This window comes from Diabrotica virgifera, chromosome 6, assembly GCF_917563875.1.
Source record: "Diabrotica virgifera virgifera chromosome 6, PGI_DIABVI_V3a".
Lineage (NCBI taxonomy): Eukaryota > Metazoa > Arthropoda > Insecta > Coleoptera > Chrysomelidae > Diabrotica > Diabrotica virgifera.
The window spans coordinates 22,375,387-22,392,084 of record NC_065448.1 but is presented as its reverse complement, the minus strand read 5'-3'; the positions used below and the strand labels follow the sequence as shown (position 1 = coordinate 22,392,084).

Genomic DNA, 16,698 nt, shown 5'->3' with positions numbered 1-16,698 from the left:
CAAAAGATTTTAATCAGATTAGATCTAGATAAGAGATGGAAAAAGTACTTTGACAGTTTATTATATGAAAAATTTGACAGAAAACCAGTTGAATTAATGGACACAGTAACAACAATCGTCTCCAAAATAACAAACGAGGAAATGGTTCAAGCAGTTCAAAAAATAAAGGAAGAAAAAGCAGTTAAAATTCAAAAAATAAAAGAAGCAAAGGCAGTTAATAGTTCAACGAAGAAGAATACCAGATAATATTCCTGGGGAAGTGACGAGATAATTAGGAGTGACAGGAAAAAGTTGGCTAATATGTTTATTTAATTAAATGAAGGAAGTTGTCTAAATTCCAGGATAAAGAATTAGTGCAGTCACTGAAGGTGAATATGAGCTATTAACTCCGATTTCGTTGAACCTCCATCGATTTGCACGAAAATTGGTGAGTGGTTAGAGGATATCTCCAGGAACAAAGGTGACATGGTGCCAACTTGCGCTTTTACCCTGGGGGTGGATGCTACCCCTCCTCGGGGGTGAAAATCATTTTATAAAAAATAACCCCACAATTCGATAGAGCGACAAATTATAAGCAAAATTTGTTATATAAAGTTATTAAAATAAATCAAAACTTTTTGAGTTATTAAAGATCAAAGATTTTATTTTTTCGTGAGAAAAATGCATGTTTTTAACCGATTTTTCATAAATAACTCAAAAACTATAAGTTTTTACAAAAAAGGTATTATTGTCAAAATTGAGGCTAATAAAAAATCAAATAAATTCCTTACTAGAAAAACCTTTCAATGTTAACTAAAAGTGAGTTATAGGTAATTGAATGTATATTTCTTTCGTCGAGTACCCAAATCTAAGTATTCAAGCTTAAATACCGGGAAAATGATGCATTTTATAACATAAACTTATTAAACATTTATTAAATTTATTAAACTTATTTAAACTTACTTAACTTATTAAACATTAATAAATAAGTGCTCGAACAAGTTGATAACATTAAAGTTTATGCACCAAAAATGTTTCAAAATGTATCTTTTAAAACATTTTCTAAAAAATGTTTTTGTTTTTTTGTAAATAACTCCATTAAATTTTAAAGTAGCAAGTTCATCTAATAACTGGTTAAAACTTTATTCCAAGACCTATTAACAAACGTCAGAATAGTCATTTATATCTCTTACTTTTTTAAAAATAAAAGGTTAAATGTCCCCGGTTACATGGTTCTCGCAGCAAAATTGAAATTTTAAACGTTTCTATCTCGGTTATTTTTTACTCTACGAAAATAGTGAAATAGGCAAAGTATTTGCTACAGAAAAAACTAAAATTTAGTTATTTATCATTTTTTACGTATATTGAGTATTTTTGGAGTTATTATCAAAAGAAAATGAAAAGTACGATAATTCTAAAAATTCTGATTTTTTTAAATTATACCTTTTTTTCAAAAATATGCATTCTAAACCGGTCAAATTTGTTGAAATAATTAACTCTGATAACATAAAGAAATTCTTGTGAGGATTACTACAAATTTTAATTTTTGCGGAAATGGCGTATGTTTAGTTTTTAACTTTTTCCTAAAAAAATCGAAAGGGTTCTCTTATTTTCATCATAACTTGCTTAATGTTGATGCTATTAATACTACTGAAGCTCATTTGATAGGTATTCCGAAGTACTTTGACAAGTGCTTAACAAGTATATTTTATAAAGTGCATCGTTTTCCCGTTATGTAAGCTTGAATACATGTCTATTAAGCTAGAAAGACCATTTCATAAGGGAGCCATGAGACACACCCCATATTTTTTTGCTATTTTATTGCTAATTTATTACGCAAATTAAAAATTTATTGCTTCATCCCCTTCAGAGAAACAGGTGGCCATTCCAGCTTAATATTAAGCTAGAAAGGCCAACATTCATATATCCGGATCGAAAGTAGATAGAGAGTTGCTTCCGGCGGCCTATTTTATTGCTAATTAATTGCTAATTTGTTACGCAAAACAAAAAATTATTGCTTCATCCCCTTCAGAGAAACAGGTGGCCATTCCAGCTTAATATTAAGCTAGAAAGGCCAACATTCATATATCCGGAACGAAAGTAGATAGAGAGTTGCTTCCGGTGGTCTATTTTATTGCTAATTAATTTCTAATTTATTACGCAAAACAAAAATTTATTGCTTCGTCCCCTTCAGAGAAACGGTGGCCATTCCAGCTTAATATTAAGCTAGAAAGGCCAACATTCATATATCCGGAACGAAAGTAGATAGAGAGTTGCTTCCGGCGGCCTATTTTATTGCTAATTAATTGCTAATTTATTACGCAAAACAAAAATTTATTGCTTCATCCCCTTCAGAGAAACAGGTGGCCATTCCAGCTTAATATTAAGCTAGAAAGGCCAACATTCATATATTCGGAACGAAAGTAGATAGAGAGTTGCTTACGGTGGCCTATTTTATTGCTAATTAATTGCTAATTTATTACGCAAAACAAAAATTTATTGCTTCATCCCCTTCAGAGAAACAGGTGGCCATTTCAGCTTAATATTAAGCTAGAATAGCCAACATTCATATTTCCGGAACGAAAGTAGATATAGGGTAGCTTCCGGCGGCATATTTATTGCTAATTAATTGCTGAAAGATTGAGTTTACAAGAATTTACAAACTCACCCCCTTCAACCCCTACCGTTATCATCATTCCCCGGAATCCACAAAAAGTGAAAATAACCAGTTTAAAGAGCTAAAACCAAGTACGTATTTTTTGCTCATTAATTACTACATGTCTAAGCCAAAAATGAATGTTTTGCTTCCTCCCCTAACGAGCCACAATGGCTGCAGCGGTTTAATACTTAAGGCTGCAATACTCAACACTCCTATTTCAGGAAAGAAAGCAGATAGAGGGTCGCTTCTGGCGGCATATTTAATTTTTAATTAATTGCTGAAAGATGGGTTATACCAGTATTTACAAACTCACCCCCTCCAACCCCTACCGTTATCATCGTTCCACGGATTTCACAAAGCGTGAAAATAATCAGTTTAAAAACTTAAAACCAAGTGGGTATTTTTTTCTAATTAACGGCTGCAGGTCTACGCCAAAAACCAATTTTTTGCTTCATCCCCTAACGAGAAACAATGGCTACTGCGGTTTAATTCTTAAGCTACAATACCCAACACTCCTATTTCAAGACCGAAAGCAGATAGAGCGACCCTCTATCTGCTTTCGTTACTGAAATAGGAGAATTGAGTGTTGTAGCTTAAGTATTTAACCGCAGTAGCCATTTTTACTGGTTAGGGGATGAAGCGATAAAATCAAATTTGGCGTAGACCTGCAGCAGTTGCTTAGGAAAAAAATACCCACTTGGTCTTAGATTTTTAAACTGGTAATTTTCACTTTCTGTGAAATCCGTTGAGCGATGATAATGGTAGGGGTTGGAGGGGATGAGTTTGTAAATTCTGGTATACCCAATCTTTCAGCAATTAATTAGCAATAAAATATACCGCCAAAAGCTACTCTCTATCTACTTTCTTTCCAGAAATATGAATGTTGGCTCTTCTAGCTTAATATTAAGCCACCTGTTTCTCTGAAGGGGTTGAAGCTATAAATTTGTAATTTGCGTAATAAATAAGCAATTAATTAATAATAAAATAGGCCGCCAGAAGCGACGCTCTATCTGTTTTCGTTACTGAAACAGGAGAATTGAGTGTTGTAGTATTCAACCGCATTAGACATTGTTGCTCGTTAGGGGATGAAGCAATAAAATCGTTTTTGGTGTAGACCTGCAGCAGTTGCTTAGGAAAAAAATACCCGCTTGGTCATAGGTTTTTGAACTAGTAATTTTGACTTTCTGTGAAATCCGGGGAATGAGAACAACGGTGGGGGTTGGAGGGGGTGTGTTTGCAAATTGTTGTATACCATATCTTTCAGAAATTAATTAGCAATAAAATATGCCGCTGGAAACGACCCTCTATCTGTTTTCGTTCCTGAAATAGGAGTGTTGGGTATTGTAGCATAAGGATCAAACCGCAGTAGCCATTGTTTCTCGTTAGGGGATGAAGCAAAAAATTGGTTTTTGGCGTAGACCTGCAGCTGTTAATTAGAAAAAAATACCCACTTGGTTTTAAGTTTTTAAACTGATTATTTTCACTCTTTGTGAAATCCGTGGAACGATGATAACGGTAGGGGTTGGAGGGGGTGAGTTTGTAAATTCTGGTATACCCCATCTTTCAGCAATTAATTAAAAATTAAATATGCCGCCAGAAACAACCCTCTATCTGCTTTCTTTCCTGAAATAGGAGTGTTGAGTATTGTAGCCTTAAGTATTAAACCGCAGTAGCCATTGTGGCTCGTTAGGGGAGGAAGCAAAAAATTCATTTTTGGCTTAGACCTATAGCAATGAATAAGCAAAAAATACGTACTTGGTTTTAGCTCTTTAAACTGGTTATTTTCACTTTTTGTGGATTCCGGGGAATGATGATATCGGTAGGGGTTGAAGGGGGTGAGTTTGTAAATTCTTGTAAACTCAATCTTTCAGCAATTAATTAGCAATAAAATAGGCCACTGGAAGCAACTCTCTATCTACTTTCGTTCCGGATATATGTATGTTGGCCTTTCTAGCTTAATATTAAGCTGGAATGGCCACCTGTTTCTCTGAAGGGGATGAAGCAATAAATTTTTGTTTTGCGTAATAAATTAGCAATTAATTAGCAATAAAATAGGCCACCGGAAGCAACTCTCTATCTACTTTCGTTCCGGATATATGAATGTTGGCCTTTCTAGCTTAATATTAAGCTGGAATGGCCACCTCTTTCTCTGAAGGGGATGAAGCAATAAATTTTTAATTTGCGTAATAAATTAGCAATAAAATAGCAAAAAAATATGGGGTGTGTTTCATGGCTCCCTTATGAAATGGTCTTTCTAGCTTAATAGACATCTTGAATACTTAGATTTGAGTACTCGTCGAAAAAAATATACATTCAATTACCCATAACTCACTTTAAAATAACATTAGTTTAGTTCTTTAAGTAGGGAGTGTATTAAATTTTTTATTATCTTTAATTTTGGTAATTATAGCTTTTTTACAAAAGCTTATAGTTTTTGAGTAATACGTGAAAAACAGCTTTAAAACATGCATTTTTTTAAGAAAAAATAAAATTTTTTATATTTAATAACTCAAAAAGTATTGATTTATGTTAATAACCTTATATAACAAATTTTGCTTAGAAGTTTCGTTAACATCATGTCACCTTTGTTCCTTGAAGTATCTTCTAACTACTTACCTTTTTCCATGAAAATTGATGAAGGTTCAACGAAATCGGAGGTGAAAACCTTCAGTGACTCCACTAAATATAAAAGGGCACAATATAAAGGGCCAATATTTATAGACGGATACGTGAAGAAACCGAAATATTCGATAATTAATTTGGCTTTATGCAATGTAGACCAAAAATAGGTGAAATTTTTACTATAAGGCAGTTGAAGGAAAAATGCAGGAATAAATAAACAAACACTCATATTGTATTTATTGCTCTTGAGAAAGTATATACTAGAGTTTCTCGAGAGATTCTGTGGTGGGGACTCGATAAGAAAGAAGTCTGCGGTGAATATGTTAAGATTGTTAGAGATATGTATCGTCGTATTAGAGATAAAACTCACTATGTGCACTTTTTGAGATTTTGACATTTTCATCAATTTGAACTCAATACGGTACTGCCCAGCTCTTGAGAAGTCACCTGGGGCTCTAACCCTTCTAATTGCTGAGATAATTTATGGTACAATTCACTAAGTGCGTTATTGAGAATTTCGGTTCCAGGGCAAAACTCATTAAAACGTATTATTGCACTTAGTGAATTTTTCCTTTCAATATGAAGTGCAATATTGTGAATTTCGGTGTCAGGGTAAAACTCATTAAAACTTATTATTGCACTTAGTGAATTTTTCCTTACAATCTGAAATGAAAAATCGGTACTTAGTGATCTTTCAAACAATACATTAGATAACATCATCTATTGTGTGTTAACATGAGACAGATTTTTTTAACTTGTCCTTAAGTGCCTTTGAACAATCTCTGAAGCGTTAAATTTAATTGTAATTCTATATTCTATATACATATTTATTTTATGATTTTGTATTTTATTTAGTATTTGTTTGTAATTTTTATAAATGTTGCTTAATTGTATATTTTTTGTCAATGGGCTTGCCCCGTTTATTAACAATAAATAAATAAACATTGTATTGTTGAAACTGTACATTATATTAGTGTGCATTACCTGTTCAGCGATTGATTAAAGAGATATGAGATTAAATTTCTTTGTAACCGTGATAGCTTACATAAAAGGTAACATAATCTATTTTGCAATTAAGCAGGCGACTTTTGTAGCTGTCATAAATGGCGAAGGAATTGCATTTATTTTCGAAAAACGAAACTTATTGTTCATTTTTTAAATAATAAACTTATTTTTGATACTTCGTTTGTTGTAAGTCAGCGAAAGTTTATGGAGACAAATTCATTAACTTCTCAATATCCAATAATTGTGTTCAAGGAAAAACTCATCAAGTACAAAGTGTAGTTAGTGAGTTTTACCTCTAATAGGATATCAATATCCAATAATTGTGTTCATGGAAAAACTCAGTTAGTACAAAAATTGATTTAATATTGATTGTATCATAGTTCCTGTGACAAAATATGGCTTAAAATATCTGTTTTTATTTATTTTTTAAAGTTGTATTAAAAAAATTTCAAAATTCAAGTCAGGTGAATTTAAAAAACAATTTGTACCTTTAAATCGATTTTTATTCACTTTATGAAAAGTGTAGTTGGTGAGTTTTACCTTTAATAGGACGGTATGTGAGTAACAACTAGTGTTAGCACGGGCGCCCATATAAAAATTTATAGTGGGGGGCCAGACGTGAAGATGTTGTACATTATATTTTGTATACTTTGGATAGCCATATATAATTTAAAGCACACAAAAATCCAGGCGGGCACCCCCCCCCCCGCCCATGGGTATGGGCGCCCATGAATGTTAGTACAGTTGTGGGAAAGACTGATAATGATAAATTTCATCTAATTGTAGGATAGCTCCTGGGGTCGGTGCTTAGTCCTTATTTATTCTTATCGGTGTTGTACCGGATAACAGCTTAAGTACAAGGTCGCATTCCCCGGTGCTTAATGTATGCTGATGATGTACTAGGGCAGTCATTTAAAGTATACTGTCATTTAATGCGTTCTCGTAAACGGCTAATGTCAAAATTTCAGCCAAATCGAAATTATAGTATAGTTGTGATTGCGTGAGAAAGTTAGCGTGTCCGCGGATTTTAATAAAATGGAAAAAGAGCAATATCGGTCGAAGATTCGATTCTTGTTTTTGGAAAGGAAATCACGCAGCGAAATCAAAGAGCGCTTGGATGCTGTGTACGGTGACTCTTCTTCTTCGATGGCAACTGTCAAAAATTGGTTTAATGAGTTCCAACGTGGACGAACGTCGGTTGTTGATGAGCCACGCGTAGGTGCCCCGAAAATGGCTTCCACGGAGAATAACGGCAAAGCGAATAGTTCTGACGAGAAAACATTTTAAACATAAGGCAAGCCGCACACCAAAGAAACATGAAACGAAAAACATGAAACATGAAACGAAAAACATGTTTCATGAAAAGAAAACACTGCTAAACAAATCTCAAAGCCCGCCTATCAATGAAACGAGTGTGATTCATGCTCATGACACATTTTTATTTTCGGAGAGTCTCATAAATGGCCGGATATAGATTTGTTTAGCAGTGGTTTATTTCCATGAAACGTAATTTACGTTTCATGTTTCTTTGATGTGCCTTATAGGGCAAAAAGATAGTGGTAGTACTTGAAACGTTTATTTAAAGATGGAGTTATTACAAATAAAATGATATCTTTGGATGGTAAATTGATTGTGAACAGTTATAGTATTAAGAACCTAGGATCAGTATAAGAAAGTAATAAGGAAATAGATGGAGATGCATACAGTAGAATTAGGGTTGGATGGATAAAGTGGAAGTAAGCGGGTTATGTGTTGTGTTACATAATAATTCCAATGAAGCCGAAGGAAAAATTCTATATAACAGCCATAAGACCAACTATGAGATACGAAACTGAATATTAGGCAGGTAAATAGAAAGGGAAATAACAAATATATGTATGTGGCGGAAATGAGAATCATTATATGGATGAATGAAATAACAAAAAAGAATAAAATTAAGGATGGGTATAGTAGGGAATATAACTCTGGACAACAATAATATAGAAAAGGTTAAGTCGTATATATACTTCGGACAAAAAATAGAACTGTCAGAGCTTAACATAAAGACAGATTTAAATAGAAGAGGTTCCTTAGCCTGGGCAGCATTTGCCCGATTACAAAGAGTATTTAAGTCAAACTTACCAAATACTTTAAAGACAAAAGCGTTCGATCAGTACGTGTTGCCAGTTCCGACTAATGTTGCCCAAAATCGGTCTTGGTCTTGCAGTCTTGGTCTTGTTCTTGCGTTTCTGCAAGACCAAAATAGCCTAATTTTAGCAAGACTAAGACCAAGACTTAGCGTGCAAGACTTGAACAAGAACAAGACTAAGCCTGCGAGACTCTTGCGTCTTGCAGTTAGAATTGAGGGTCGTTTTAGGGAGTATATTAGTTCGGCTGTATTTTTAGATACTCTGAGAAACAAAAAAATTTAAAAATTTTGAAAATTGGACTTATGCGTATTACAAATACAAACATACATAGCGAATCAAGATATCCATTAAAATAACTTTTGACGCATTTGACACATACTCAGAGGTCATTATTACAATGTAAAAATAAAATATTTTTTACATTCTTTCAGTCCTAGCAGACGACTTCTTCGCTCTGAAATCAATTGTCCATGTTTTGAAAATAGTCGCCTTCTAATCATAACATAACATTTGTTATCAAAAATATTGAATATCGTATTCAAACTTTTTAAAAATATGCCACATATTAACTGATAAAAAATATACTTAATAAGTAATTAATTTTTTTCATTATTAGTTTTCTAGGAATCTAAACACCACAAATATTATCCGTATATAGTAAGACTATTATGTATTGTTTGTGCTGAGTGTGTTATGACGTCACTCAGTTAAAAAAAATTGCCGAAACAGCGCAGCTAATGTTTAAAAGTATGTATTATAGCGACACAAAAGAACAGATAATGACAGAGATAACGTGTAAACAAAATACCGAAATATTATTTAATAACGATATACACTTCTCCAAGTAATTAACGCACCACCTTCAAAACAGGCCATTTTTAATGTCTCGAATTTCCTAAACTTGTTGTCCGATTTAAGTGACTTTTAATATGTTGTCTTATTTTTTATAATAAATATCGCTGTAAATTATGGCTAGACAGGTCAATTATTGTCATTGTATATCGCGTGTACCAATAAAACTGTGTTTTTCTCAGAGCTAAGAGCTAACATCACTCTGTGGAATATTCTATCATTTATAAAATACTGAAATTATTAAAACCCAACTAAGCCTCATATTTTCTTAACATTATGTTTTTTATTCATTCGCTTATATTGGATAATAAATGTCGCCGAATTAAATGCTTCTTAAATCACAGATAGTGAAAGGCAAATACTCGAAAAAATACATAAATTTCTAATAAAATTTAGTTAGTTAGAACATAGGCTCGGATCACTTAGATCGTGAGTTCAAACCCCACCCGGTGTCAGTTGTTTGATATTTATTAATTTGGTTGATCTTTACTATGGCTCTGATATTCAAGCTTAAAATTTACCTATCTGTTACGTTGTTCTAAGATAGGTAATAGGCTAATGGGCAACTGCGAGACTTGCAAGACTCTTGCTGCAAGACCAAAACCAAGACCAAGACCGGGAGCGCAATACCAAGACCAATACCAAGACCGGGAGCACAATGCCAAGACCAAGATGAACACCAGATGTACCGGCGCAAGACCAAGACCAAGGCTGTCCAAGTCTCGTCTTGGTCTTGCATTTGGGCAACACTAGTTCCGACTTACGGAACTGAAATTGGGCTTTTATCAACAGCGTAGTCTACAAACTTCAAGTGACTCAGAGATGTCTATGGAAGAGTGACTATGGAACGGAGAAGAATGTTCAACATTAAGTTCAGTGATCGCAAGTCCAATGAAGAGATAAGAAAACGATCAAAAGTAACAGATCTGATCCAGAAGATTGCCATGTATGCATAATCTAAGATCAAAATTAGCCATTCACCACCCATGGTCAGAGTCTCGAAAAATAAGCGTTATATTGGGGATTTCTAATGTCGACATTAAAAGTTGCACTATTTTTTTTTCTATCAAGCATTTGATCTAAAGATTTCTAAGAAAACTTCTTTGTACTCTCTTTTTTAACATAAACGTAATTAAGAAGCTAAATTAAATTTTAAACTTTGTCACACAACTTTTGCGAGTAAACTTTGCAATACACAAATCCGCAACTTTTCCTTTTAAAAATTCATAACCTTTATCAGGATAAGAATAAAAGCTTGAAGCAGGTACCGTTGCGTTGTATTCAGAAATGTTAGAGCTATATACCGTAAAAATTTCAGAAAAAAATATTAAAATGGAACAGAGTTGTAATGAGGTAAACGCAAAAAAATTTGATTTGATTTTTTTTATTTTTGGTGTAAAATTGCGATTTTGACAATATTCCCCCACATGAAATTCAAAATAAACCTCATTTTCGTTTTCAGCACCATCAAAAACATACAGTATGACAGAAGCGTTATATTGGGGATTTCTAATGTCGACATTAAAAGTTGCACTATTTTTTTTTCTATTAAACATTTTGATCTAAAACTTACCAGAAAACTTCTTTGTACTCTCGATTTTAACATAAACGTGATTAAGAAGCCAAATTAAATTTTAAACTTTGTCACACAACTTTTGCGATTAAACTTTGCAATGCACAAATCCGCACCTTTTCCTTTTAAAAATTCATAACCTTTATCAGGATAAGAATAAAAGCTTGAAGCAGGTACCGTTGCGTTGTCTTCAGAAATGTTAGAGCTATATACCGTAAAAATTTGAGAAAAAAATATTAAAATGGAACAGAGTTATAATGAGGTAAACGCAAAAAACTGTGATTTTATTTGTTTTCATTTTTGGGGTAAAATTGCGATTTTGACAATGTTCCCCCACATGAAATTAAAAATAAACCTCATTTTCGTTTTCAGCACCATCAAAAAATACAGTATGACTAAAATTGGCCATTCACCTCTCCGTGGTTAGTATCTCGAGAAATAAGCGTTTTTTTTTAGTTCTGCTCGTCTAAATAGGTCCCCATGACGCTCTATAGTATATTTTTTTAACCAGGAGGAGTAAACTAAAAGACAGATTCACACCCAAGAAATCACTAGAATAATAACCAAATACATCTTCTTTTTGATTGCTCTAGTCGGCCCTCAACGGTAATCCATAAATATTATCTTAAATTAATACGTCGCTAAAGCGTTCCAAAAACAACTGCTTTTTATATAAAAGTAGACTAACAATCTAAAAATTAAAGGAATAACTAAATGTCACTAGTGTCAAAATTTGATAAATGTCATTAGTGTCACAATTTTATAACTGTGGAGTAAACTTGCCTGAGGTTGGACCAATTACAAACAAGCAATACAGAGCGGTAAATTTGAATCACTCCTCTTGGTTAAGAAACAAACCATAGTAACTGCAAATTTAGCATCCAGTCCTCCCCTACTCAAAATAATTTTTATTTAATAAGATTTCGAGCTTGAAATATCAAATAAAAATATTTTTTAATATCAAAAAACTATTGGATAAAAGAAGAAGAAAATAAGTAGTGAATATTGGTTTAAAACTTGTCAGTAAATAAATTATTATAACAAGAAGGCGTAGGAACAATACATTAATATTTTTGCTTAGATATAATACGCCAACAATACAGGGTGAGGCAAATAAAGGGCCTATTAGAAATATCTCGAGAACTAAAGGCAACACAATCATGAAAATTGAAATAAAGGGGTTTTGAAGGATGATCTATTAAATGAAAATATTTTCATCTCTTTGCAACTTCCAGTTATACCGGAAGTTGCTTATAACTTCGTTTTTTTAAATGGGACACCCTGTATATTTTTACATTTTTGGATTCTCTTCGATGTCTTCTTTCTTAAAATATGAGGTTTTGTAATATTATACAGGGTGTTTTAAAAGATAATTACGTTTTTTTATTAATTTCGTAGCAAAATTCACACCCTGTAGAATTGTAGTACTTTGACATCTAAAACTCTACTTACGTTCAAATGATTTTTAATACACTCTACTATTGTTAAGAATCATTAGTGTAGCTAAATTTGTAATTTTAGTATACAGGGTTGGTCGAAACTCGAAATGAGTATTTTCTGAGTTTTCTTAAATGGAACACCCTGTATTTTAGTATTGTAGTGAAATGATATTTTATAGTACTTTTTTATTTCTTAAGCATTCCCTATACCTAACTGCTTTAATTTGTGCTTAATTGTTAATCGCACCAACAATTTTAACTACGTAGGTATTTTGATAGCTAAACCATTATTGGTAATTTTAAGGACCAGTCTGGATTAATATGTATTTATTTCTGAAAAATTATTTGGGATTGAGTATTTTCACGGCCAACCTAATAAAATTTTACGTATTTTTTGTTGCAATTAATGTTTAGCTTGAATCACCAATAACTCACAAATTAAAGCAGTTAGGTATAGGGAATGCTTAAGAAATAAAAAAGTACTATAAAATATCATTTCACTACAATACAAAAATATAGGGTGTTCCATTTAAGAAAACTCAGAAAATACTCATTCCGAGTTTCGACCAACCCTGTATACTAAAATTAAAAATTTAGCTACACTAATGATTCTTAACAATAGTAGAGTATATTAAAAATCATTTGAACGTAAGTAGAGTTTTAGATGTCAAAGTACTAAAATTCTACAGGGTGTGAATATTGCTACGAAATTAATAAAAAAACGTAATTATCTTTTAAAACACCCTGTATAATATTACAAAACCTCATATTTTAAGAAAGAAGACATCGAAGAGAATCCAAAAATGTAAAAATATACAGGGTGTTCCATTTAAAAAAACGAAGTTATAAGCAACTTCCGGTATAACCGGAAGTTGCAAAGAGATGAAAATATTTTCATTTAATAGATCATCCTTCAAAACCCCTTTATTTCAATTTTCATGATTGTGTTGCTTTTAGTTCTCGAGATATTTCTAATAGCCTCACCCTATATAGTACATTTTAATTACATTTTCTACAATAGTTCTTCACTTTATGTTATTGTGTTGGTGTTCATCATAGATTAATGTACCATATATTATTAAAGTGAAATAATAATCTTATTAAAATCGACCTTCAAGAACCTTGCAGGATGTTGATATCTAAATATCTACTAATTTAGTTTGTGAAAGGTTTCAAATTCTGTTCCGGGGTGGGACCACTTAACAAAGACAACAAAAATCATATAAATAACAAACAACTTGAACAAAAAGTATTGTGAAGTTTACGAACTAAAAAACATGGCAGCCAAAGTAAGTGAACTGTTAGTGATTTCTAAAAATCTTTGTTTTGTGCGATAGTGTGTTGGTGAAAAAATTAGTTTTAAATAAATATTACGGGGAATATAAACAGTGAATAATAATCAAAATATTTTATATTAATGACTTATTTTGATCGAAATTTAAGTTCATTTTTCTTTTCTTTTGCATTTTCTCCAGTTTATTTATGATTTGTTCCGTAAAGCCGAAATCTCCCTTTATTTAATATTTTAAAATTAAAATTAAACACTATAATAATATGTCCTTTCATTCCAAATTGTAAGTTTCAAAAATAATATATGTTTCATATGTAAGTCATATATTTTTCTACAAAAAAAGCTTATAATATTTTATTAAACGTTTACAATTTTTAATCTGTATGTTGGTTAATTTTTCAAATGATCTTTAGATATTTTTAGTACATACGACATTTTTTATTATACACTTTCAAGTATAAAAATAAATAAGTACTAGTAATAATAAAAAAAATTAAAATAAATATTATAGGTGTAGATTTTGACACCATTTTAGTATTTTTAGTTGATATACGCCTTAATTTTAATATGATATCCTTAAAAATATAAGGCTATAAAGAAAAAGATATACAACAATCAATAATAAAATATATTCAAGTTTTCTTTAGAAAAAATGTTATTACAACTTTTGATTATATGGTTTTCTACCAGCCTTTGATTAAATGTTTGATATTTCATTTTTTCTTTTTATATTGGGCCTGGATTCTGTTTAAAGTATTTATAGAAACAAAAGTCTAATAAGTCAGGAAATAAAATTCGAAATTATTTATCCTCTGAGCTTTTTAAGTTGGAAAAATAAAGCATAACAGAGTGGCGAAATACTCGACAAGGGAAATCTAAATTGCATTTCACGTCCTGTCATTCACCGTGATAATAATTTTATGTCATTCACCGTGATATTAAAGCAAATAGTTCGCTAAAATTACTATCACGGTGAATGACAGGACGTGAAATGCAATTTAGATTTCCCTTGTCGAGTATTTCGCCACTCTGTTATGCTTTAGTTTTCCAACTTAAGAAGCTCAGAGGATAAATAATTTCGAATTTTGTTTCCTGACTTTTGATTTATAGATGGCGCTAGTAGCATCTTTGGTAATTATTTTGATAATTACCCGGAAAGGATGAAAGGATTTGATTTCAGTTCAGTGCCTCTACCCAGGTGCTCCGATGAGGAAACAGTTATTCCGCAATACGTATAAGCACATAATAGAGGTTCTGTACTGTAATAAAATATTTTTGAACCATATTTTCTTTTCTTTTAGTTTTTCTTTTATTTATAGAAAGTTAGCAATTTATATTTTATATATTTTGTTTTTGTTTTAGTTTATAGTCCTCGCCGCATTCATTGCAGTAGCTCATGCTGGTTCCTGGAGCTCAGGTCTCGGCTATGCCGCACCAGCTGTAGTTGCTCATGGATCTCACGATGCTATCTCCACCTACTCCACTGTTCAACATCATGCTCCAGCCGTACACTCCTACGCTGCTCACGCGCCCCTCGTCCACGCTCCAGTTGCTCATTCCTACGCAGCTCCTTTGGTTCACGCTCCAGTCGCTCACGCTTACGCTGCTCCCGTTGCTCACGTTCACGCTGAACCCTCTGCACCAGCCCATTACGACTTCGCATATGGAGTAAGTGACCCCCACACCGGAGATGCTAAGAGCCAACATGAATCTCGTCGTGGAGATGTTGTTCACGGAAGCTACTCACTCTTGGAATCCGATGGAACCAAACGTACCGTTGACTACACTGCTGATCCACACAATGGATTTAACGCTGTTGTACACAAAGAACCTGCCGTGCACGCTGTTGCTCCCGTTGTCGCTAAAGTTGTAGCTCCAGTTGTTGCTAAAATCGCAGCCCCAGTAGCTTATGCTGCTCCAGTAGCTCATGCTGCCTATGCTGCTCCAGTAGCTCATGCTGCTTATGCTGCTCCAGTTGCTCACGCCGCTTATGCTACCCCATCTGTTCATGAATACGGCAGCTCTGTTGCTCATGGTTACGCTGCTCCTTTGGCCTATGGTCATCATGGTTATGCTGCTCATGCTCCAGTACTCTCACACAACTTATGGTAATTGTGAAAAGAAATTATTATAGGTCTTGTATATAACTTATTTATGCTCATTGAAATACAATAGAAATTGTTAAAAAACATATATATTTTGTTTATTTTTCCTTTTTCTGGATATTTGTTTTGAATTGATCAAGTTACGCATTAACAACAACTAATGTATAAAACCAAACGATCAGAATTAACTTAAGAGTAAGAACACACCAGTTTTCAACAAAGGTTTTTGGCGAATTTAGAGCTACCGTAAAGTCGTATTTATAAATGTACAAGTTTATAATCAACTTAGGTCCCTAAGAGAGATGCACCAGATCAAAAAATTACTGTTAACTAAAAGATTTTGTATCAGTTATATTAGACAGATTCCTTTAACCAAGTTTTCTTGATAGGATCCATTCACAACTTTTAGAACATCTTTTCTACGACGATTAAGGCAACGTACAGTTGTGGATGTTCTCGATGTCCGTAAACCCGGGTTTGTCAAATAAAACTCAATGCGTAACAACGTCTGACCTTGAAAGCTGCCTTGAGCAACAATTGTCTGTTATATCAGAAGTGGGAAAGTCCTGCCAAAGCAGCCTCTCTGGAGGACATTTTGGAGTCAAAAGCACACTTGCCAGATTCGATAGTTGGAGGAAAATTTTACTTGATCAACTGCCGACGAGATATTAGAAAACAATATCTTGAAGTTGCATCCCTGTGTCCCTACCTAATTAAGAAGCGATCACAGTACATACCAGAAGCATTTATAACATACGTCGTATCCTTCGTATCAAGACATGGAGTTCCTTTAGAGCTACATTTTCCTGAAGGACGGAATTTTGAATCAGAAATATGGCAAGAAATAATGAAAATTTTAAATAATATTTTTGCCGAAACAATTTTTTTAATCTGTCCTTTAACTTTGTGAGGTTAGAGTGTGATTCAAATGTTTTTGTTATATTTTTTAAGGTCTGTTTAATGCACCAACCTCTAAGTGTATTTCATCTAGTCTTAAGTATACATTGCGAGGCATAAGTTACGGATATTATAGAAAATGTATGC

General features: G+C 32.9%; 1 protein-coding gene across 1 annotated transcript in view; it reads left to right on the top strand.

Moving 5' to 3' along the window:
• LOC114331186 (uncharacterized) overlaps nucleotides 1-15,742 on the top strand; it is a 43,881-nt gene extending 28,139 nt beyond the window's left edge. Inside the window, exons 5-6 of the mRNA XM_028280683.2 lie at nucleotides 13,509-13,547; nucleotides 14,912-15,742. Coding sequence (XP_028136484.2) covers nucleotides 13,509-13,547; nucleotides 14,912-15,661 — 789 coding nt within the window. The 3' untranslated portion in view covers nucleotides 15,662-15,742. The remainder of the gene's footprint in view (nucleotides 1-13,508; nucleotides 13,548-14,911) is intronic.
• The last annotated feature ends 956 nt before the right edge of the window (nucleotides 15,743-16,698 follow it).